Source organism: Bos javanicus, chromosome 20 (assembly GCF_032452875.1).
Source record: "Bos javanicus breed banteng chromosome 20, ARS-OSU_banteng_1.0, whole genome shotgun sequence".
Classification (NCBI taxonomy): Eukaryota; Metazoa; Chordata; class Mammalia; order Artiodactyla; family Bovidae; genus Bos; species Bos javanicus.
Window position 1 is genome coordinate 66,297,898 of NC_083887.1, and position 22,699 is coordinate 66,320,596.

The 22,699-nt window shown below is 50.7% G+C and overlaps 1 protein-coding gene and 1 non-coding gene across 3 annotated transcripts in view; both read left to right on the forward strand.

Annotated features, from left to right (window-relative positions):
- Positions 1 to 21,958, forward strand: part of NSUN2 (NOP2/Sun RNA methyltransferase 2) — a 33,626-nt gene extending 11,668 nt beyond the window's left edge. The window contains exons 5-19 of one of the 2 annotated variants that reach the window (XM_061393895.1): positions 122 to 193; positions 964 to 1,048; positions 2,823 to 3,015; positions 4,872 to 4,946; positions 8,018 to 8,148; positions 11,025 to 11,098; positions 11,687 to 11,817; positions 12,147 to 12,243; positions 15,256 to 15,440; positions 15,713 to 15,805; positions 16,534 to 16,669; positions 17,788 to 17,868; positions 18,088 to 18,226; positions 19,258 to 19,297; positions 20,985 to 21,958. In XM_061393895.1, the coding sequence (XP_061249879.1) occupies positions 122 to 193; positions 964 to 1,048; positions 2,823 to 3,015; positions 4,872 to 4,946; positions 8,018 to 8,148; positions 11,025 to 11,098; positions 11,687 to 11,817; positions 12,147 to 12,243; positions 15,256 to 15,440; positions 15,713 to 15,805; positions 16,534 to 16,669; positions 17,788 to 17,868; positions 18,088 to 18,226; positions 19,258 to 19,297; positions 20,985 to 21,324 (1,872 nt within the window). In that variant the 3' untranslated portion in view covers positions 21,325 to 21,958. The remainder of the gene's footprint in view (positions 1 to 121; positions 194 to 963; positions 1,049 to 2,822; positions 3,016 to 4,871; positions 4,947 to 8,017; positions 8,149 to 11,024; positions 11,099 to 11,686; positions 11,818 to 12,146; positions 12,244 to 15,255; positions 15,441 to 15,712; positions 15,806 to 16,533; positions 16,670 to 17,787; positions 17,869 to 18,087; positions 18,227 to 19,257; positions 19,298 to 20,984) is intronic. The other variant, XM_061393896.1, reaches the window with a different exon arrangement.
- Positions 5,996 to 6,128, forward strand: LOC133233862 (small nucleolar RNA SNORA70). The gene has a single exon (XR_009731907.1). It is a non-coding gene; the product is annotated as a small nucleolar RNA SNORA70 (small nucleolar RNA).
- Positions 21,959 to 22,699: the final 741 nt, after the last annotated feature.

Genomic DNA, 22,699 nt, shown 5'->3' on the forward strand with positions numbered 1-22,699 from the left:
TTGGTGTTCTGTGTATGGTTATACAGTGTTTTCTTAATGCATTGGAAATAATGGCCAATATTAATTTTTTCTGCTGTTTTTTTAATGCCGTTGCTGATTTTTAACAATTTTATTTTCCAAGGGAAACATCAGCCGTCAGGAAGCCGTCAGCATGATTCCACCGCTGTTGCTGAATGCCCACCCTCACCATAAGGTACTCTGAGCCTTACGTGGAAAATGCTGGTATTCATCTCTCTCTGTTTTGTTGAGACCTTTTATCTTAATGTGGTTCATTATTTATTTTTCCTTTTCACTTTGGGTGAAGTGGAAAATAATATGTATTTTGCTTTAGGTTCTTTTTGCAATTTTTACAGCTCAGTTTTTTTACTTGCTGTTGAGATTATCTTCATTGTCTCTGACTCAGTCAGGTTGAATTCACAGTGAACCCATACCGAGGGCTTGTTGAATGCCAACCATGGTTCTTTGTTCTTTTTGTGAATTAATTCTTTATTGCACACACATCCCTGTGAGGGCAGATGCTATCACTGTCCCTGTTTTTCCAGACGAGAGAAAGGAGGCAAAGAAAAACGGAGGTAATTGGCTTAAAGTTAGAAGTTAGTTGTCAGGGGCCAAACTGAGATTGGAACCCAGCGAACTCTGCCCCCTAGTGTTCTGTTACAATGCTTTTTGCATTTAGTATCTTCACTCGTCATCCCTGAGTGTATTTTTCTGCCGGTTTCTAGTGCCGTTTTTGTTCCTGTTTCCTGTGGAGCGAGTATCTTTCTCCTTCTGTGGTTTGGGGGCAATATAGATTAGGGCATCCCGATAAATTAAATAGAACATATGCCATAGATTTATCTTAGAAATAAATGGGCTTAGGTCCTAAAGTAGAAATGAAAAATAATTTTAAATTGTTCTAAGTTAGATGTAGGATAGTTGATTTATATAAAGAAAAACATCAAACGTTTTCTTGCTTTTCACTAGATCTTAGATATGTGTGCAGCTCCAGGGTCAAAGACCACACAGTTGATTGAAATGCTGCATGCGGACATGAACGTTCCCTTCCCAGGTATGTGTGGGGCCAGGGTCTGGGGGTGGGGGTGCTGCTCTGGTGGGTGGTGGATGAGGGAAAGAGCAAAGACAGTGATAGCTTACGGTGAACGATGTGATCTCCGAAGAAGATGTAGCTTCGGGACCAGGGACCAGGCTTGGTTGCTCAAGAGCTTTTGTGTAGCAGAGTTTTATTAAAGTATGAAAGGGACAGGGAAAGCTTCTGACACAGACATCAGAAGAGGGGCGGAGAGTGCCCCCTCGCTAGTGTTAGCAAGGGAGCTATATACTTTTTAAATTAGTTATTACAGTAAATTGAAAGAATGCCTCAATGTTGTAAAAATTTTACCAGACCCACTCCCACAATTTACATTTTAGGATAAAAGAATTAGAACTTAACAATAGAAAGGTCCCACCAGACCCACTCCCATGATGTACATTCTAAGATACCAGGATTGGTCAGAAGGTTTTCAGGAAGGGGAAACTGTCCTCACGCAGGATTGTTGTTATTTAATTCCTAGGACAGAGTTTAAACTGGGTTGTTTGTTGTGTAATCATCAGTTTCGGGCTTAAAGAAAAAAAAAACAAACTTAGTTTTACGTGATTAAGACTAAGGAATGTAGAGAAAAAAAGAAAAGGTGTTTATCCTTTCCTCCTCCTTGAGAATTCCAGACCCCTTTTTCCTCCCTGGGTACCCGGGACTTCTTATCAGCCTGCCTAGGAATTGACTGTCTGTACAGGAGGAGTCAGGCAGCTGGGTTCCCTGTCTCTGAAAGTAGAGCTGGGTGCTGTGCCTGACCCCGTCACCTGTGCCCTCGTGTGCCCCGTGGAGAGGGGCCTTCAGTTTAGCATCACGCGTGGTTTCTGTAAAAGCACGTGTTGTTTTCTTTTAGAAGCCACAGTAGGTAGATTTTTTTTTTAATCTGCCTGGTGAAAATCTCTGGCTGCTTCGCACCCTGGTTACATCATGCGGGATCTCTCATCGCGGCGAGCCTGCCCTCGCCCTGGTGCTCGGCCCAGGAGTTGACCCCCAGCGTGTGGGATCTCAGGTCTCCCACCAGGGTTTGGACCCACGTTCCCTGCATGGCGAGGCGGAGTCTTAACCACCAGACCCCAAGGGGGGCCCCAATAGGTTGATGTCAGTTTGAATTTTCGGGAGTCCCCGTCTCACATTGGGGTTTTGGTTCTCTTCTGACGGTTAGTACCTGTGTGAGAGGCGGGAGGATGTAGTTTAGAGCCACTGTCAGACTCCCCAGGTTCAAATCCCACCAGCGTCTGGTAGGTGAGTTACGTGACGTTTCCAGGCTCCACATAGGAAACGAGGCTTCCGTCTTGAACTTGGAGGACATGAGGTCGATGGCAAAGGTCCGAGCCTCCTCGGCAAGTGGACCCTCAGGAGCCTCAGTCCCCACCTCACTCTGGGAGCTGACTCTCAGGGTCTATAGTGGAGCCCCAGCACGTGTGGCCTATTTTAAACACTTGTCAGGAGACTCTCTTAGTTTCCACGTCTTTCTCTCCTCACTCTCCCTTTTTTTGTTAATAGTCAATGGTAGAAAAGCTAGTTTGGGCAGAATAAGCCGTCCAAAGTGAGGAACTGTTGGCAAGATGAATTTTGAAGATTTGACATTTTAAGGGACTTGAAACCCCTGCCAAGCCGCCCACTTCCTTCTCCTGGACCGCGGCCCCAGTTCCGGCAAGTCTGAGGCTGGGTTGCTGGTCCCACCTGCCAGCCTGGGGGCGAGCGCGGCCCCCTGTCCGCTGCCTTTAACCCGACGCCGCCTTTGCGCTCGCAGAGGGCTTTGTCATCGCCAACGACGTGGACAACAGGCGGTGCTACCTGCTGGTGCACCAGGCCAAGCGGCTGGGCAGCCCCTGCATCATGGTGGTCAACCACGACGCGTCCTGCATCCCGCGCCTGCAGGTGGACGTCAACGGCAGGAAGGAGATCCTCTTCTACGACCGCATCCTCTGTGATGTCCCTTGCAGGTACCGTCAGGAGGCCGGGAAGCCCAGCGTCCCCACGAGAAAGCAAATCAGAGTCTAAAGTGAAGCTGCACGTGGGTAGTGAATCTGTCACAGCTGGTTTGAAGAGAGAGGCAGTGTGAGCCTAAATCAGAAAATAGAAACAGTTTTAGTGATAAACTGAAGGAGATCAGAGAGGGGCGGTTTTAATGGTCTTGAAAGGGAACATGAAGACGATAGCGGAGAGCAGTGATATCACTAGGGCCTTGTTGTGGGCACTGTGCTGGGAGTGAGGTGTGAGTGTTCATTCAGCGCCTGCTTGCGGGGAGTGTAGATACAGTGTCACAGCGTAATAATCGGTGTTAACACCCGGTGAATCCTGAGTAGGACATCCAAGGGTTCCGTGAAGGTTGGCGAACTCATGCATTTGTACACATATCTTTCTTCGATATTTATTACGTTAGATTTTTGTAGAGTTTACTGATAAGAGAATTTCAAGGTATAGCTGAATTACTGTGTTTTTCCAGAAAGGAAGGAGTAAAAGTAAAGTGGCTAAGCTCCCGGAGACAGTGCCGTAGACGTGGACGTCAAACTTGTCTCTCTGGGCACGTGACTTGGCCAGACTGTTCTACCAAACCCTCCATCGTGCTTTGTTAGCTCTAAAGGCAGCGTTTAAGTGGGATGCATTGTTACCAAGTCCTGTCTTGTTTAAACAAATGGTAGTTTTACTGCTGGTGGCAGAGCTCGGTGGCGGTATTACTGTGTGTCAAACACCCGGAAGAATTCTCCTTCAGAAAAGTTGAAATAGGTCATGAGCTGCATTCGTTTTTGTTTTTTTTTATCTCAGATTGCAGGTTTTTAGTTTTCTTTTGGATTAGATGTTTTCCCACTCCTGTGGTTTTTTTATCCTCTCTCTTTTTTTAAATTGGAGGATAATTGCTTTACCACGTGTGCTGGCCTCTGCCATACATTCCCGTGACTCAGCTTCGGCGGGTGTACACCGTCCCCTCCCTCCGTCTCCCACCCCTCTAGGTGTTCACGGAGCACTGGGTTGTGCTCCCTGTGTTCTTGTGATCAGAGATACAACACTGTGCCCATGATGTGCCCTCTGAGTTGTAAGCTGCGGCAGTCATAATTGTAGTCCCCACAGTACAGCAGGGGATGTCATTTGAAAGCCGTGATATCTCACAGGACATTTCCACCCTGCAGAGCCTTCACCTCAAGGACATGTGACTAGACCCACAGTGAAAATTACGTTTTACAGGGAAAGCCAGCAGACACAGGAATTCCTCCAAAAAATCTGGGGTTCAAAATTAGACCCGGACAAAAAGCCTTAATTGGTCAACTGTATTATGAAATTTACATGGAAATGATTTCTGTTAAATAGGAGTAGAAATTTCAAAAATGTTTAATTGATACAGAGAACACTCGTGGTAGAGAAATTAAATTGGCTTACTGAATTTGCTGAGGAAGTCCTTTATAAGTTTATCATTATTCATGTAATTCTGATTAAAATGCTGCTGTTGATCAGCAAGTTTCTAAGTAGTAGGATCAGATTGTTATCTATGTTCAGAGTTCTTTCCTAGGTCTGGAGATGGTGTTTTGATGGTATTTCTCTTAAATGGAAGCAAATTACTGTCTCTTTGTCGAGTGAGGTTTCCTACTCAGATCTTTTATTTCCTTGTTGAATTAAAATTGAAATATGATTAGAAAGTTTAATGCATTAGAGTGTCCTCCAAACAGAAATAGGAAGTTTATTGGGGCTTGTGAGAATTAGATTGTTTTCTAAGTGGTACTCATAATACCCTTTAGCATGGATTATTAAGCTCCAGTCATCCTGTGGTACAGAGTTTTAAGTTCTTAAATCCCTTTCTTTGCAGTGGAGATGGCACAATGAGAAAAAACGTCGACGTCTGGAAGAAGTGGAGCGCCTTGAACAGCCTGCAGCTGCACGGGTAAGTCAGCTGCACCTCCCTGGTGGCCCTGGGCGACGAGGAGGTGAGTGAAGGCTTACGGTCGAATCCCTGAGCGTGCAGAGCTTCAGCTGGCTGATGCAAGCCTCGGAGCTGCCTTCTTGAGTCTGCATATTTGTCAGGAGTTGGTTCTGAAACCTTTCAAGAGTAGGACATGAAATTGTATACATTTCAGGTATGCATGTATCGAAAATGCCTTTTATTTTCTAAACATGTTGTCCATGAAAAGACCGTTTCTTACTAATCTTTCTCCTCTCTGTTTTCAGTTCTTCGTGTTGAATTATTTTACCTTTTAACATCTGATCTCAGAAATATTTATGGCTATCTTTAAAAAATTTTTTGAAAAGTTCTTAAAACTGAAAGGAAAAAGGCAGTCTTATAACTCAGATATATTTTATAATTCCTCATGTATTGTAGTGTTTCCTGTGCATAGGGATTTTTTAAATTGTAGTGTCCACAGAGCTTTGGCTTTTTATCTCATTTAACATCAGAATCACAGATACAGAACTGTGGGTGACCTAGAGTGTGCGCATGTGTGTGCTCAGTTGCTCGGTTGTGTCCAGCTCTTTGCAACTCTGTGGACTACAGGCCACCAGGCTCCTCTGTCCATGGGGTTTTTCCAGGCAAGAATACTGGAGTGGGTTGCCATTTCCTTCCCTGGGATATTTTCCCCACCCAGGGATCAAACCTAAGTCTCCTTCATTGACAGGCGGATCTGTACCATTGAAGCACCACCTGTGAAGCCCTGATCTAGAGTATCCTAAAGAATATTTTTATAATCCTGATACTAATCCATATTATCTAAATTTATTGCTTAACTACTGTGATAATTGGGGGGGGAGCAAAATTCGCTGGTACAGAAAAAAAAATTAATGAAAGTTAAAAAAAAGTATCTGTAAACAATGTTGATACTTATCTACATTATCCAAATTTATTACTTAAATATTCTGATAATTGAGAAAAAAACCAAAATCCACTGGTGCAGAAAAAATAATGAAAGTAAAAAAAAGTATCTATAAGCAGCGTTGTTTTTGCAGCCAGTTAAGCCGACTGTGCCCTTTCCCCGTGGGGGCCCAGTGTGCAGTGGCTGTAGACGGCAGCCTCCTTGGGAGTGTGTGCACCTGTTCCCTGTACAGGCTGCCCTAAGGGACCTTGGAGACAACTCTTTCAAGTGGGCATTCATGACTGGCCTGCTGTCCCCAGTCTATCCCTGGGTTGGGAGGATCCCCTGGAGAAGGAAATGGCAACCCACTCCAGAACCCTTGCCTGGAGAATCCCATGGACAGAGGAGCCTGGTAGGCTACAGTCCATGGGGTCGCAAAGAATTGACTGAGAAACTTCACTTTCACTTTCATAAGCAATGTTGTTACTGTTCTGTTAACCTTTCCCAACATGTGAATGAGCAAAGCATAAAGCTAACAACTGAATTCAATATATTAGGAAAATTTCACTATTAAAAAGACCGTACAAATACATGATATTTCTTTCTATTAGCAGTTGGTGTATTCTAAACCTAAATTCATGTTTCATATGAAGCACTGAATTGATATAGTTAAGTAATAAATTTAGATAACATAGGTTAGTATCAACACTGTTTACAGATACTTTGTTTGTTTTTCAATTATCAGAATAGTGAAGTAATAAATTTAGATAATATAGATTAGTATCAGGATTACAGAGGTCATCTAAAATAGTCATAGTCAACACTTAGAGGATGCCATCTGCATACACATATACACACCCAATGTAGCTTAAGCGTATTAATCGCATCACATTGGACCTCCCTGGTGGCCCAGTGATGAAGAATCTACCTGCGCACGCGGGGGACGTGGGTTTGACCCCTGGTCTGGGAAGATCCCACGTGCCTTGGGGCAGCTGAGCCTGTGAGCCGCAGCTGCTGGAGGTCTCGAGCGTAGAGCCTGTGCTCTGCAACAGAGACCTAGCGCAGCCAGAACTAAAGTGAAAATGAGTGAGTGCACAGAATTCACTTTTAAATGAAGCGTGTCACGTAGACTTAGAAGATGTGATTTACTTTCACAGGGGAACAGAAAATGGAGTTATGTTGAAAAATTTTTTTTTTAATGGAGTTATGTTGAAAATCCTGGTATTCAAAAAGGTATTTCTTCTGTGAAGAGCCTTATGAACAAAAGGAAAGTCTTTTAAAAGATTGGAGACACTATTTTTGTGAATGGCACATTCTGGGTTTATGGGTATTGGTTGCTCCCCGCATGGGAGATGAAGGATTTCTACAGATACGTTCCTGGTATCTTCTGTCCCCTCAACCTCCCGGTTTTATTAATTTCACTGTCATTTTGAAAAGGGAAAGTTTTGTAATAATTCAGTTGGTTTCCCAAATTCTCTCCATAATTTTACCTCAGAACTATATTGGGATGCATTAAAAATAATGAAATAGTGCTGTTTGTAGCAACATGGATGGGCTTAGCGATGATCATATGAGGTGAAGTAAGCCAGACAGATAAAGTGCCACCTGATGCCACTTACATGTGGGGTCTAAAAACTACAGCAAGCTCGTGACTGTCACAGGTGGAAATCAGGCTCACAGATACGGGGAGCAGACTGGTGGTTACCAGTGGCAAGGGGAGGAGGGACAATGCAGGACTTGGGACTCTTGTTTTTAATCAGCACGAAGCACCTTAAATAGGCTTACACTGACTTCCTTTAGAACCTTAAAAGGTATAATAATGAGCGTTGTTCATTTTACAGAGAGTGTTTTGTATTTTGTTGTAGGTCTGTCATAGTGAAGTCGCTCAGTTGTGTCTGACTCTTTGCAACCCCATGGACAGTAGCCAACCAGGCTCCTCTGTCCATGGGATTTTCTAGGCAAGAATACTGGAGTGGATTGCCATTTCCTTCTCCAGGGGATCTTCCCAACCCAGGGATCGAAGCCGGGTCTCCTGCATTGTAGGCAGATGCTTTACCGTCTGAGCCAGCAAGTCTGTCCTAAACTAATGAATACCTGCTCTAGTAGGGCCTGTGATGCGTGTGCTGTATGGTTGTGCTTGTCGTAAAGTAACCTAGTATCTGGCCCTCAGTTTACAGCTACGGATCGCAACACGGGGTGCTGAGCAGCTAGTGGAGGGGGGCAGGATGGTGTACTCTACGTGTTCGCTGAATCCCATCGAGGATGAAGCCGTCATAGCGTCTCTACTGGAAAAGAGTGAAGGTAAGTGCGTGATGGATCTTTAGGAAAATGTATTTCAGAACCTTTATTGCTGTGGTGCATTCTCCTGTAGACTTTTTCTAACTTTGTTCACGGACATTAGCTTGTATGATTAGTCCATAAACCCTACAATGAGGTGTATGTGTGCTTGTCAAGTCGCTTCAGTCGGGTCCGCCTCTTTTCAAGCCTATGGACTGTAGCCCGCCAGGCTTCTCTGTCCATGGGATTCTCCAGGCACGAATACTGGAGTGGGTTGCAGTGCCCTCCTCCAGGGGAACGTCCCAGACAAGCCCACCTCTCTTATGTCTCCGGCATTGACAGGCAGGGTCTCTGCCACTAGCGCCACTCGGGAATCCTCAAAATGAGGTAGCCCTGATTACAGACATGCTTCTGTAATGAATTTGTCATTTTCCATGAGAAATGAGTTTTGCCTGTTTTCTTTCTATAAGTTTGAAAGGTGGTATCAGATCCCTTACCACACCGTTGCATTTTTTAAAAGTTTTAATTGTGGTAAAACACATGTAATTTGAAATTATACAGTTAATTTAAAACATGCAGTTCACCAGCGTAACTGCGTTCACTCCGTTGTGTAGCCAGGCTCCCGAGCTCTTGATCTTGCAAATGAACTTCTAGGCCCTTTGAGCAGCTCCCCCATATCCCCCCGCCCCAGCCCTCCCTGCTGTATTTTCCGTCTCTGTGTGTGACTGCTCTAGGTATCGCCTCTGAGCGGAATTCTGCAGCATTTTTTTGTGTGACCGACCGGCTTATTTAGGATCATGTCCCCAAAGTTTATTCATGTTAGATGATATACTCTCAGAATTTCCCTCGTTTTTAAGGCTGAAGATACTCATTGTATGTTTAGACTGTACTTTGTTCATTCATTGATCTGTCGGTGACACTTGGGTCGCTTCCACGTTTTAGTTGCTGTGATAACGCTGCTTTGCACCTGGCTATACCAGCGACTCTTGAAAGACCCTGCTCTCAGTTCTTTTGGGTGTATACGTGAGTGAAATTGCTGCAGCCTGTGGTGATCCTGTGTTTATTTGTTGAGGACCCACAATGCTTTTTCCACAGCAGCCGCACCATTTTATGTCTCTACCAACAGTGCACAGGTTTTCCAGCTCCTCTGCATCCTCACCAGCACTCGCCATTTTCTGCTTTCTTGACTATTAACCATCCCAATGGGAGGGAGGTCTTACCACACTGTTTTACGCTGAGGGACCAGACATAACGTTTCATGTTTTCATGTCAAATATTTCTCCTTTTATGTTTTTGCTGAAATGTTAATCTTTTCCATCAAATTCTCCTTAAAGCAAATAGTGGGAAATTTAAAACTAATTACATCTCCTGAATAGAATGCTACTTGCGTATGAAGTAGGTTGAAATGTAGATCCTGAAACTGGTGTGCATTTCCTGAGATGGTGTCCACGACTGTCTCAGCTTCTGTTACATTCTTCTCAGTGGCTGAAAGGCCTGTGCTGTGAGGTCAGCCCTCCTGTTCTCACCTTTGCGGTCCTTTCAGTTTGAATTTCCTGTGTCGTATTTTGTTTCACTACACTTATCTGAGACTTGATTTCTGTGTCATGTTTTCCATATGGAAAAGCTCCACACTTTTGGTGGTGCTCTATTTCAGAAGGCCGGTAAAGAGAAAGGTCACGGGTGATGTAATTTGACAGTAACTGAGAGTCCTGTTCCCTGAGCACCCTCCCACTGGGCAGGTGGGTCTTCCGTCTGCGTTTTGCTGTCACAGCTGTCTCTTTGCACGTGGTTGCTCCAGACCACATCGTGGGTGTCTCATTCCCATGCTCCATCAGAGGCGTGTGTGTAGACATGGCTTCATCAGACAGTGACTTTTGCTGGGTCTTGTCCTCTGCATTTGCTGGGGATCTTAACTGCAGGGGTGGGGCCCCCACCTGAACGTCCTCAGACCCAGCAGAGGGGATAGGTGGCCAGTAGGCGTTCAGTCAGTGCTCGCTTCTGACCCAGATGCTAGCAGAGAGTCACCGCTGAGCCCGGGCAGCGTTGGACTGAGAAAACCAGCTTCCGTGTTTGCACTGTTACGGGTGTCGTGTTTAGGAGCCGGGATGTCTGGATGCCCCGTGGCGGCCGGCGTGACGCTTTTGTCGACGTTTCTCCCTGTCGGACCTCCGCCTTGGGGGTTCTTCGGCTTTGTTTTCATGAGCCCTGCGTTTTTCACAGCTTCCACGGAGCTGTGTTGGATTTTCCTTTTTGTGAGGCTGTCCATGGATCTGTCCGTGGGTTGTGGTGGGTAGTTCATCTGAGAGGTTTCCTGTAACGGCCCCAGAGTAGAGCTTCTTGTAATGGCGCTCCTATGAACACCGCTTTAGAAGGGGGCTGTCGTCCTGATGGCCGTTTTAGAAAACCAGCTTGGACCTGAAGCTGAATGTTTAAAAATGTCCACAGTTTCATCGTGTTGCTTTTTGGATCGGTATGTTTGTTCGAGATAAAGGCGTGCAGACGCAGGTCATTCCTTGGTGTGACTGGAGACCAGGAGCCGGCCGAGCGCAGGGTCCCGCCCTGTGTGCGTTTCTAGGCCGCCCGCGTGGCCGCGCCTCGGGCGCAGCATGGACTCTGCAGCTGATTCCTGCAGCAGCTCCCGTGCTGCCCTTCACCCACGTGGCAGCACTTGCTCTAAGTGTGCGGGTCCGTGGGCTTGAGTGACTCTTGATGCTACGCTGTGGAGAAGAGCTCATTTACGGTCAGTCCTTGACCCACCCCAGAAGTCTCTGATCTGCTCTGTCTGGGTGGGTCTGGCCTCCCGGGACAGTCTGTAAACAGGATCTTAGAGTGTGCGATCTTTTACAGCTGTTTCCTTTCACTGGGATAACGGGAGTTTTTGTTTTGCTGTTGACCCGCAGGTGCTTTGGAGCTCGCCGACGTGTCTTCAGAGTTGCCAGGACTGAAGTGGGTGCCTGGGCTCTCGCAGTGGAAGGTAGTCTCCCGCCAGGACTCTGGCTCAAAAGGGCGGGTCAACTTACTAGGCCTCTTAGAGTCGTGAGAATTTTAAAGCATCCACTCTAGGGTAACTTGAATAAATGGTTCATTTGATTATGCAACTTAGAATCAGTTTCAGAATTATGTTTAATGACAAACAGTACGTTTATACAAATATTTCTGGCAGTGGAAGTTCTCCTGCCTTTATTCTGTAATCACAAGTCAGCTTTGTTTATGTACAAGTATAGCTTTGCTTTCTTCCCTTTTAATTGGCTGGGATTCCAAGCTTTGTTTCCAGTAGGAAGCAATTCACTTCTCAGTGTTAGCCCAGGAACGGTCTGAGGCTGGTTTTATAAAAGAAAGAGAGAAAAAATAACCCGCTTGGAAAATGAAAATGCCACCTCATAGAATGAGTGTCCTGGTTCATGGAATAAAAGATGGTGTCATTTCTTTCCTTGCAAACCGTACTCCTCTCTTGAGGGAGAAATGAGACGTGCCATCTCTTGAGAGCTTCCCCACCCCCTCCTCTGGCTTTCCCTGCTCTCAGATGGGCTGGTCGTTGAGTCCCAACCCTCTGGCCCTGCAGGTGATGACGAAAGATGGGCAGTGGTTCACATCCTGGGACGATGTCCCCCACAACAGACACACCCAGATCCGGCCGACCATGTTCCCCCCGAAGGACCCCGAGAAGCTCCAGGCCATGCACCTGGAGCGGTGGTGAGTTTCCTGGGAGATGCGTCTCGGGCGTTTCCTGCATGGGCTGTGCTGTGCCCTTGGCTGAACTTTTGGTCCTGAACTTTTCAGCAAGTAAGGTTCTCAGTGTCTCCTAGCTGCTGGTAGCAAGCAGCTGTGTTGTAAACTTAAACAAACCGGTGTGAACGTAAATGGCGATGTTCTAGACATTGCGTTATCAACTCCTTACAGGTGACACACTGCCGTTCTCTCAGTGAGGGTTGTGTGTTGTATTGTGAGTAATATATTGTGTTATGAGATTGTATTTTGGATCAGTTAAACAGGGTAAGTTGTGTATGCGTGTGCTTTTTCAGTCTTAGAATATTACCACATCATCAGAACACTGGAGGCTTCTTTGTGGCGGTGTTGGTGAAGAAGGCTTCGATGCCGTGGAATAAGCGTCCTCCAAAGGTAAGCGTCTCCCGGGACAGCAGAGCGTGCTGTGTGGCCTTGCTAACGGGTGAGGAGGAGCTGACCCCGGAGCATGTTTGCAGGGTGGAGGGCAGTCGGGTGTTCTTGTGTGTGTGGTGGTGATGGTGTCCTTATATTTTTGAGTTTTCCAAAAAGCACCAATTTCTTAAAACTTTTAATTAAAGTCGCTCAGTTGTGTCTGACTCTTTGTGACCCCATGGACTGTACCATCCATGAAATTCTCCAGGCCAAAATACTGGAGTGGGTAGCCTTTCCCTTCTCCAGGGCATCTTCCCAACCCAGGGATTGAACTCAGGTCTCCCACATTGCAGGCAGATTCTTTACCAGCTAAGCCACAGGGAAGCCCAAGAATACTGGAGTGGGTGGCCTTTCCCTTCTCCAGGGGATCTTCCCAACTCAGGGATGGAACCCAGGTCTCTCCCGCATTGCAGGCGGATTCTTTACCAGCTGAGCCACCTTATAAGGGAAGTGGAAAAGGTGGAGTTTGGGAATTGCATGGGCTATGGTCCTTGGAGTAGACACGGACTGCAGAGTCGGACGTGACCGAGCGACTTAACACACACACACCTTCCTTCTGCATCTTCAACTTGCTTCTTTAATAAAACTTGAAGAGGCGTGAAGACTGCTCTGTGGCTCAGTCAGAATCCCTGCTGGTGGTGTCTGAGCCCTGTGTTCCCACGGGTGGTTTTCAGCTGGGACAGCTCTGCCAGCTGCAGGCCGGCAGCCTTCCCCTTGGCCGTGAGGGGCAATGCCAGGCTGTCCAGGCCTGCCTCAGGTGGACGTGGGCAGGGCTGATCCGTCATAATGAACCTCAGCCGCCCCCAGGGTTGTGTGAGGGAGGCCATGAGGCAGAGAGGTGGGGAGAGGGCAGCTGCTGCTCTTTTATTTTTTTTAAATAATTTTATTTATTTGTTTTTGGCTGTGCTGGGCCGTCTTTGCCATGAAGGCTTTTCTCTAGTCACGGTATGGGGGCGTCTCTTTGCAGCGGGTTCTCTTGTCGAGGAGCACAGGCTCCAGGAAGTGTGCATGGGCTTGTGAGTTGTGGCTCGCAGGCTCAGTAATCGTGGCCCGCGGGCTCAGTTGCTCGGAGGCCTGTGGGGTCTCCCCGAACCCCTGGCGGGTGAATTCTTTACCCCTAGCCACCAGGGAACCCCGAGGGCAGCCTCTGAGTCTTAACTCAGGCTTGTGGTGTGAAGCGCGGTACCCCCCTTTGTCAGCGTGCGGTGGGACTTGATAGCTCGTCCATCAGCATGCCTCCTGTTGCCGTGGACTGGGGCCTGGGGTCACTGTCAGCGGGGCTCTAATTTCTTCGGGTCCGTGTGGGAAGATGAGGACCGGTGGTGCTTATAGCCTTTGGAGAAACAGAAGCCAACCATTCTCTAGGGTATGGCTCATCCAGGTAGATGCCTGCAGGCACAGCCTCATGGCGAGGTGACGCGGCGCTTCCGAGCAGTCGTCCTGGGGCTTGTGAGGCTGGAGAGGGTCCCCTGGAGGCGGGGCTCCTGCCTCTCACAGCCCTTGGTCCCCGTCAGGAGAGGAGGCGTGGAGCTCACAGCCAGGCGCTCAACATGTGAACGCCGACCTCGTCTGCAACTGAATCATCTTGCAACTGTTGCCTTACATTACATGTGATTTTCATGCAGTCACAATGTTACTAATGAAGTAGTTTGTATGCTTTCGTTCTGAGACTTAAAAACTGTGAATTTTGCACTCTGAGATCCATCTTACTTTGCACTGGTCACATTTGACCTGGTCAGAGCACTCGTGAGCCCACCTAGCATGGCGCTGCTGGGGCCACGTGATAAGACTGGGGGCCTCGGTCTTCAGGACGCCATTGTCCCGTTGAAGCGATGCAGAGTGTGAACGCTGCTGGAGCTGGGGCCGGGGAGAGGCATGCGGACAGAGTGCTGTTGGTGTCATTGTGAGGGCGCCGGGTCAGATCTCAGCATTGCGCCCAACAGAAGGAGCTTCCTGGGTCAAGGGGCGCGGGAAGGGGGCTCTGGAAAGCAGGCGGTTTCCAGACTTGAGGGGCGGGGTGGAAAGGACACACAGCCTTGCTAACCTTGGCAGAGGATTTGGGGGTTTGTTCTTTGTTTGCCTTTTTCTTTTACAATTAGACCACGTTTCTGGGAGGCAGTGTTGCACAGCGTTACAGAACCTTACCAGCCTGTCCGCTTAATAGCTTTGTGAACCTGACAGATGTGTTGGACTTTCCCGTGTACATAACCTGATTTGTAAACTCACTTCATAAGGGTTGGGAAATACCACTTTTACCAGCCTGGTGACTTGTTAGAAAGGATGTACAGTTTTAAAGAAGGTTACCAAGTTGAGATGTAATGGACACAGACCATCGTGTCGGCTCAGGGGCACCAGGGTGATTCCGTGCACATACACCTGGTTGTGGGGTGTCTTTTCCCAAGGTGAGAGCTTTTAAGGTCTCTCATAGCAAGTTTGAAGTATATAAGCAGCGTTGTTACCAGTAGGCCCTGTGCTGTGTGTCACGCGATCTTTTGTTGTCTAAGATCTTACATAAGGTATACGTAAAAAGTTAACGGCAGTAAGACACTTTGCTCATTTTTCGGCAAGTGGTCCCTCCATCGTGGGAGGTGCACTTCATCTTTCTTCCGTTGGGCCCTGGAGCGTTTCCACTCTCCTCTCTGAGTCCTTGTCTTTCTTCTCGGCCCTGTGTAGCGTGTCTGGAAGCATGTGACTCACCGCACAGAGCAGATGCCTGGCAGAATTTCTGGGTGAAGACAGGCCGGTGTTGCTGGCCCCCGCTAAGAAACAGGAAGTTAAAACTAGACTCTGTGCCCATGAATTCTGCTTATAATAGCAGATTTAAAATACTTTTTTAAAGAATCCTGTTGTCTGTCTTTTGCATGTGAATTGCTGTATTCGTTTGGGTGGGTTTTGTGGCCCTGGAATCTTCCCTGCCTGTGTCAGGACAGAGGCGGTTGCTGTCCCAGTGTTAACGAGCGTGTCCCTGTCCAGCTGCAGGGTGAGCTGGCAGAGCCGCGGGCCCCCGTCCTCCCAAGCCCTGTGGAGCCCATGGCGGGCTGCACCTCCGACACCTCGGAGCTGGAGAGCAAGCTGGCACCTGGCATCAGCGACACAGGAGCAGTGGAGAGAGCGGAGAACATGGACAGCAGTGGGAGTAAGAGGGACGGCGTGTGCGGGTGAGGACCACTGCGTCGTGGCCCTCGCGCCCCAGCGTCTGCCCAGCCCTCGGGGTTCAGCAGGGTCCGGGTGGCGGCTTCGCAGGGGCGAGCAGGTCCTGGCTGTGTGGGCCCCAGGGCTGATAACCGCAGGGGATGGACGCCTCGGATCGTCCTCCGCAAGGAAGAGACCCGCGTCCCTGCAGGGCGGGGTGGGGCTGCGGGGAGTATTGGGCTGGAGGGACTACTGCGACCCCTTGCTGACAGATGCCCTCATCCCATACCCGCCTCAGCCCTCCTCCATCCAAGAAAATGAAGCTGTTTGGGTTTAAGGAAGATCCCTTTGTGTTTATTCCCGAAGACGACCCGCTGTTTCCACCTATCCAGTAAGGATTCGTTCGGCCTGTTACAATTCCTTGTTTATGTTTACCGTGGGGTTAAATGCACACGGGGTCACGTGTAACCATAGTTGTTCTTTTAGCTCCTTTTTAATTGCCTGTGAGAGCTGGGGGAAGCTTTAGAGGGTGTTTAGCAAACCCTCAGTTTAAGGTGAGCAGTAATCAGAGAATGCTGGACCCCTGAAGGCAGAGATGACGGAGATGGGGACTCTGGACTGGGGGCCCGAGTGGGAAGCCCTCGGTGGGGGTCCATGGCCAGGGCGCCCCACCTTGCTGCCGGTTAGGGAGGGTTGGTCGGGTGGGGTTTCTGGGTCGATCACAGGGGAAAGGTGCTCAGGATATCTGTCGGGTTCACTTCTTCCTTGTCGGTTAAATTTAGCGTCTGTGAACCAAAGCGCTCACATATGCTGTCCTGTAGATGACTGGTCCTTTGCCTGTGTTTGTGAAAATCCCTCCTAAAATGTCCGTGAAGGGGGAGTGTTCTCAGGTGTGTTGTTGGAATTTGGGGGAGACGCTGTGCCTGTGAACGCAGGTCCTGGATCCAGGAGGTGCAGGCCAAGCGGGGGACGTTAGGGTTAGACAGTGGGCGTCCAGGGCAGAGCCCCCGGCCCTGAACCACACGAGCATGAGACATTAGACCATGCAGGGGCGGGACGCCACAAGGCCGGCGTCATGTTTGAGCTGAACCCTCGTAACCAGCTGTGTCTCTTTAACAGGAAGTTTTATGCTTTGGATCCCTCGTTCCCAAAGACGAATCTGTTAACCCGTACCACGGAAGGAAAGAAGAGGCAGCTCTACATGGTGTCCAAGGAGCTGAGAAACGTGCTGCTGAACAACAGCGAGAGGATGAAGGTGGGGTCCCGGCCACGGAGGGCCGTCCTTTCTCGCTGCTCCCGCTTTGTTGGAGGGGCCAGGGCTCAGCTGCCCACCCGGGGGTCTCAGAGCCGCCAGTGGTCGCAGGTCGCCTGCCTAGGGGTCTCAGAGCCACCAGTGGGCACGGGCCGCCCTTCTGGGGGTCTCAGAGCCACCAGTGGGCGCGGGCCGCCCTTCTGGGGGTCTCAGAGCCACCAGTGGGCGCGGGCCGCCCTTCTGGGGGTCTCAGAGCCACCAGTGGGTGCGGGCCGCCCGCCCAGGGGTCTCAGAGCCGCCATTGGGTGCAGGCCGTCCGGCCGCGTCCTTCCCGCCATCTGTGTCGTGGGGCACCGGGGCCTGCCTGCTGCTCTGTGGGCCTTGGTTTCGTGTGTTCTTAACGGTAGCCTTTAGGGCCTGCATTTACTTGCTGAACTGTGTTCCCAGCTCATTTCCCTCTCGCCTGTTTGTTTCACACGGCCTACCTCCGTGTGGTCTGGAGGTCCTGGGCGTCACATATTCTCAGGACAGGGCTCGGCACTGTCCTTTCCCAGGGGCCCACCGGGGTTTCCAGGGTGATGGCACCCTTGCTCCTGATGGCCCGTGGACCACATGCATTTCTTGTGTTCTCAGAGTTTCCTAGTTTTAGTGTCTTATTTAAGTGCTAATTATTGGGCTTCCCTGGTGGCTCAGTGGTAAAAAAAAAAAATCCACCTGCCAATGCGGGAGACATGGCTTTGATCCCTGGGGCAGAAAGATCCTCTGGAAAAGGAAATGGCAACCCACTCCAGTATTCTTGGCTGGGAAATCCATGGTCAGAGGAGCCTGGCAGAATACAGTCCATGGGGTCTCAAAAAGTCGGACAGGACTTCGCAACTGAGCGCATACACACACGTGTGCTAAGTGTTAGTATAAGCCACGTAAAGCAGAACCGCTTGAGGACTTCAGTCAGGCTGAGAGAGTGTCTGTTTTAGTCAGAGGACCGTGGCGGCCACTTCTTCCCTTCTTTGAGCAGCTGCTGACAGCTTTGTCTCCTCGGGGGCTGACGGAAGGGAGTATTCCCATTGATTTTTCTGACTTCCGCTTTCATGCGTTTGTTTCATCTGTGTTTTCCATCACAGGTCATTAACACCGGGATTAAAGTCTGGTGTCGAAATAACAGCGGTGAAGAGTTCGACTGTGCTTTCCGGTTGGCACAGGAGGTGAGGCCATGGACAGGTGTTTCTGAGCCGGCCTGGTTTCTGCCTCCAGCGGGAGCTCTCGTGGTTTCTGAGCTCTCCTGGGCTGGGGGGTATGTCTGCCTGTGCGACCCCCGTGTCACCGGGGTCCCCCCACCCCCGGGTAGGGGCCGTGCTGAGGGGGCAGACCCCGGGCACCGCCTCACACTGGTCATCACGGTGATGGGTCTCTGTATCCCCCAGGGAATATATACGTTGTATCCGTTTATTAACTCAAGAATCATCACCGTATCAATAGAAGACGTCCAAGTTCTGTTAACCCAGGAAAACCCGTTCTTTAGGAAGCTCAGCAGCGAGGCCTACAGCCAGGTCAAGGACATGGGTAAGCGGCCTGACGCGAAGATGCAGCCCGTCCTCCCCTGGGGCGGCTCGGCGCTCCTGCCTGCTGGGCCTTTCTCGCCTCCGTGTTCTGCACGCTGAGGCTCGGTTCTCAGGGCCTGCGTCCACCTGCCGAGGGATCTGAGGGACGGAGGCGGTAGTCCCCGCACGCCGATGGGGGATTAGTCCCCGCTCTCCCCGGCCCGCTCCTCGCGCCAGCCTGTGCAGGTGTGGGGCCGGCAGATGGGGTGGGGATCTGTGGGCGGGGAAGCCGAGGCCCAGGAGGGCAGCCAGCACAGGATGTGGTTCGTTTGGCGTCTTGGCCAGCCCCCCGCGCTGCAGGGCGCGTCGGGCTCAGCCGGGCTTTCCTGTCTCCCAGCCTTCCACCCTACATCTCTCTAGTGAGGTTTTCAGCTCAGAATGGAAATAGGGCTGCCGGGGATTCTAATTGCATTTGCTTTCTGTTCTCGCTTCCTTCTTTATCGCTGAACCCGCGTTTCTGGCTCGGTTAGAGGGAGACGGTATAGACGCAGTATTAAAGTCGCGCAGGCACCCCGCGGCCTCCCCTCGCTCGACTCCTCGGGTGGAACCGCGTTCACCGTGGGGGTTGTCGTCAAGGATAAGGGAACTGCTTGGAGTCAGTTTTGTTTTTTTCCTTTTAATCCTGCCTTTAGATGATTGCAGTATGATTTTGACAATTTTTATATGTTCTTTCCCGCTGTTTCTGGGAGTTGGACCAATTATCTTTTTAATCTTGCGTTTTGAGAATTAAGCAGTGGTTAATCCCCATCTCCCTGCGCCCGAAAGAGCCTTGCAGAGCGGCCGAATCCCTGAGCGCTCTGACTCCACTGTCTCCACGGCCCCACTTGGTACCTGGTGTGGGGCAGCCTGGTGGGCTTCTAAAGAAAGGCCTCTGGCCTCCTCCGAGACCCCTGAGACCTAGCATCTAGGTTCTCTCCTCTGGGCCCGTGAACGAGGGCAGCAGAGGCATCTGGGCCCGGAGGGCTCAAGCAGCGGTGTCTGTTTCTCTTCCAGCCAAGGGCAGCGTCGTCCTGAAGTATGAGCCGGACCCCACGTAAGTGAGATGCTCCGCCCTTGAAGCCTCCGCGTTCTGTGGGAGAGGGCAGGGTTGTGTCTTAGAAGCCTTTCAGAACTGCAGTGTTCCCGGGTGTCACCGTGACGATCCTCTTTATGAAGCACCTGTGCATGTTTGTTCAGAGGATAAAGCGAAGGGTCGGTGTAAAGACGGGCCGTTAAGAGAGGCTGCGTTCTCCCACGCCTGCCGGCCGTGTCCGGTGCTGTTGCCCTGCCCGTGGGGGCGGCCGTGCCAGCCGCCATGGCCCCCAGGACCACCGCTCAGTGACACCCCTCACAGGAGGGTGTGGTTCCGGGTGGTCCGCACTTGCCAGAAACGGGACAGGGGACTTGAGTGCCGGCCCGGGGCCCTCAGCGGGGTGGGGGTGGCCGAGTCAGCATCTGCACCCCAGCTGGTTCCCACTCAGCAGCTGCCTCTGACAAAACGCTGCCTCCCGAAGAGGAGAGAGAACAGGCCCTGGGCTGGAGAGCGGTTTGGGCAGCTCATCCCGAGGCGGGCCTTGGCCTGCCTCTGGGTGGTGGGAGGGAAGCTGGGGGCCCAGCCCCTGAGGTGGGGCCAGCGGCGGGGCCTGGCCTCAGGGGGCTCTGCACTGCCCAGGGTGGAGGGGGCAGGTCAGTTTTAAGATATTAGTATTTGGGCGGCTCACAGAAAATTTAAAATGGGCAGTTTTAAGGTGTGGGTTCAGTGTTCCATGTACGCTGGTTTCTGCCAGTTGAAGTACTGAGGTGAAAAGAGCTTCAGGAATTAGATGTTTTTTTTTTTAAGGAAGAAAACTGGAGTATGAGAATTGTGTTAGGTTTTTCTTTCATCGTTTTTTTAGTCAACTAAAATCGTTCTAAAAAAATAGAAAGGTCCGATAGATTTCTGTCTTTCTCTTTTAGTGGTTTTTCTTACTGGTTCAGGCCTTTCTCATCTTTTTCTGTTTGTTTTTTCTTAGTTATTACTTAAACCCTTGTTTGGTTCTTGCTCCGCCTGCATCACTGATGCCTGTCGCCAGTGGGCTTGGGACATGTGTTTACTTAACAAGGCCTTTAGGAGCTCAAAAACTAGACCAGAGTCTCCTGCGAAAGGAGCTAAACACAGTGCGTGTGGCCCACTGTGACAGGCACCGTGCTGGGTAAGGGGCACCCAAGTGGCACCGACCGTCAGCGCCCTCCTCCCTAGGACAGGCCGGCGCGTCGGGGCGGTGTTGTCAGGGGTGCGGACCCAGACCGCATTGCCGGGAGCCTCGAGTGTGGGGAGGGCGGGTGCCCTGGTCCCCGACCCTGAGCCCCTGCCATCCCGGCTCCGGGCCGTGTCATCCAGCCTCTGGGGGCCTCGGTGTGCTCGTGTGTCCGGATGGGCTGTGAGGGACAGGGCTGCGTGCCTTGTCGGTCAGTAGGCAGGGACGCGTAGGGATAGGCCTTCAGACTTGAGAGGGCGCAGGTGCCTGCAGATGCTCACGGTGAGAGTGCTGGACGTCTGCAGACTTGGGGGCTCGCCCGCGAGTTTGTAGAGGGAGACACTGGCCAGCCTGAGGGCCTTGGCGGTATTCGAGTCGGGAGGAGGGACGCCCGTAGGAGGGCAGACCGGCTTGGGGGTGGCTGTGGGCGCGGTCGTCTGCGCTGGCCTCTGAGGCTGCCGTGAGCAGACGAGGACCGCTAACCGGGAGCCGCTCTGTGCGCAGGAAGCCGGACACGCTGCAGTGCCCCATCGTGCTGTGCGGCTGGCGCGGCAAGGCCTCCGTGCGGACTTTCGTGCCCAGGAACGAGCGGCTGCACTACCTGCGCATGATGGGGCTGGAGGTGCCGGTGGGAAAGAAGCGAGAGGGCGCCGCTGCGGCGCCCGGTGCGGCCAGCCCCGCGGAGCCGGAAGACGGGCCGGGTGCGGCCAGCCCCGCGGAGCCGGAACACGGGCCGGGTGCGGGCAGCCCCGCGGAGCCGGAAGTCGGGGCCGGTGCTGAGCAAGAGGCCGGCCCGGACGCCTCCTCAGGCGGGGACCCGGCGGAGGCTGGCCTGCCCCGGTGAGCCGCGGGGGCCCCGCCGGGGTTGCCCCGAAGACCAGATCTAGGACGTGCCTGTGAAGACGGAGCTGACAGGAGGCCTGGTCTCGGAATGATCCCAGGACTGCCTTCACGTGGAGCTGACAGAAAGTATCTTTGTAGCTTGTTAGTAAGTGCTCACTTTGTATCTTCAGCAAAGTTGATCCGCTGTGCCTGTTGCCGGGAACAGACTTGGATCATTCGAAGTCTTACTCTGCCACGAAATGCAGCTGCCCTGGCAGGAAGTTTCAGGTCCCCTTTGTTACGCCTGTATCGGTCTTAAGGCCCAGAACCTCTTTTTAAGTGTTATTTATAGAGAGAATCTGTCACTCCTTCCAGGTCATTGGAAGACTACTGTCAGCTTTAACAATTGTATTGAGTTGCACATGAGTGTGACGTTAGTATGCGGTGGGGTTAACATCTGGAGTGTCAGATGACTTCCTGTGCCTTTGTAATAAAGGGTAAAACAAACTTTATCTCACAGTAAGAGCTTATTGTGAGTTGTGATACTAGTTATGAGGGTTTCGTGTGCTTTGATTGGAATGCTCTGCAATTAAATAATTTTTAAATGGGGTTTGGGATCCTTGGAAAGTTTAAATAAAGAATTATTAATGAAAACATGTATGTGTGTGATTCAAGTTGTACTCCACTTCGTGTGGTAGAAGGAACAGACTTGGGGCAAATGGAAGTGTTAGAAGCTTCTTAGCTGGTGGAGGGAATGTTAATGTGAAGACATGAAGTCACTCGGTCATGACTGCAGCCCGCCAGGCTCCCCCGTCCATGGTATTCTCCAGGCAAGAACACTGGAGTGGGTAGCCATTCCCTTCTGCAGGGGATCTTCCCGACCCAGGGATCGAACCTGTGTCTCTTGCGTTGCAGGCAGATTCTTTACCGTCTGAGCCGCAGGGGAAGTTCAGCTCTTTAATGAAGTCCAAGGTTGGGCGTGAGAGCACTTGAGAGGACTTGCCTACGTCACCTTTTATCCTCTAGAGGGCGGTGTTGACGCTGCAGCACAGTGAGTCTGGCTCGGCTGAGAAGGGCCTCTTAGCAGCCTGGGGACTGAGCCCTGCCGGCCTGCTCCTTGGGGCACTGCGCTCGCCCGGCAGGTGCCGCCTGGCCGTGTCAGTTAATCCGTTAACTGAGTCCCTGCCGGGTGCCAGGCGGAGCTCTGGGTGCTGGGGACGCCGCTTTTCAAGGCAGTCAATTTTAAAAAGATTACGGTACGGTGAACACTCCCATCCCCAACGGCTTTCACAGTGCGCACAGTCGTCTTAGTGCTCTGCTTATTTCCCACCTTTTTCTGTTGTTTTGAAGTAGGTCGTTTCTAACAATTCAAAAGATAAGGACCGTTTTTCTCTTTA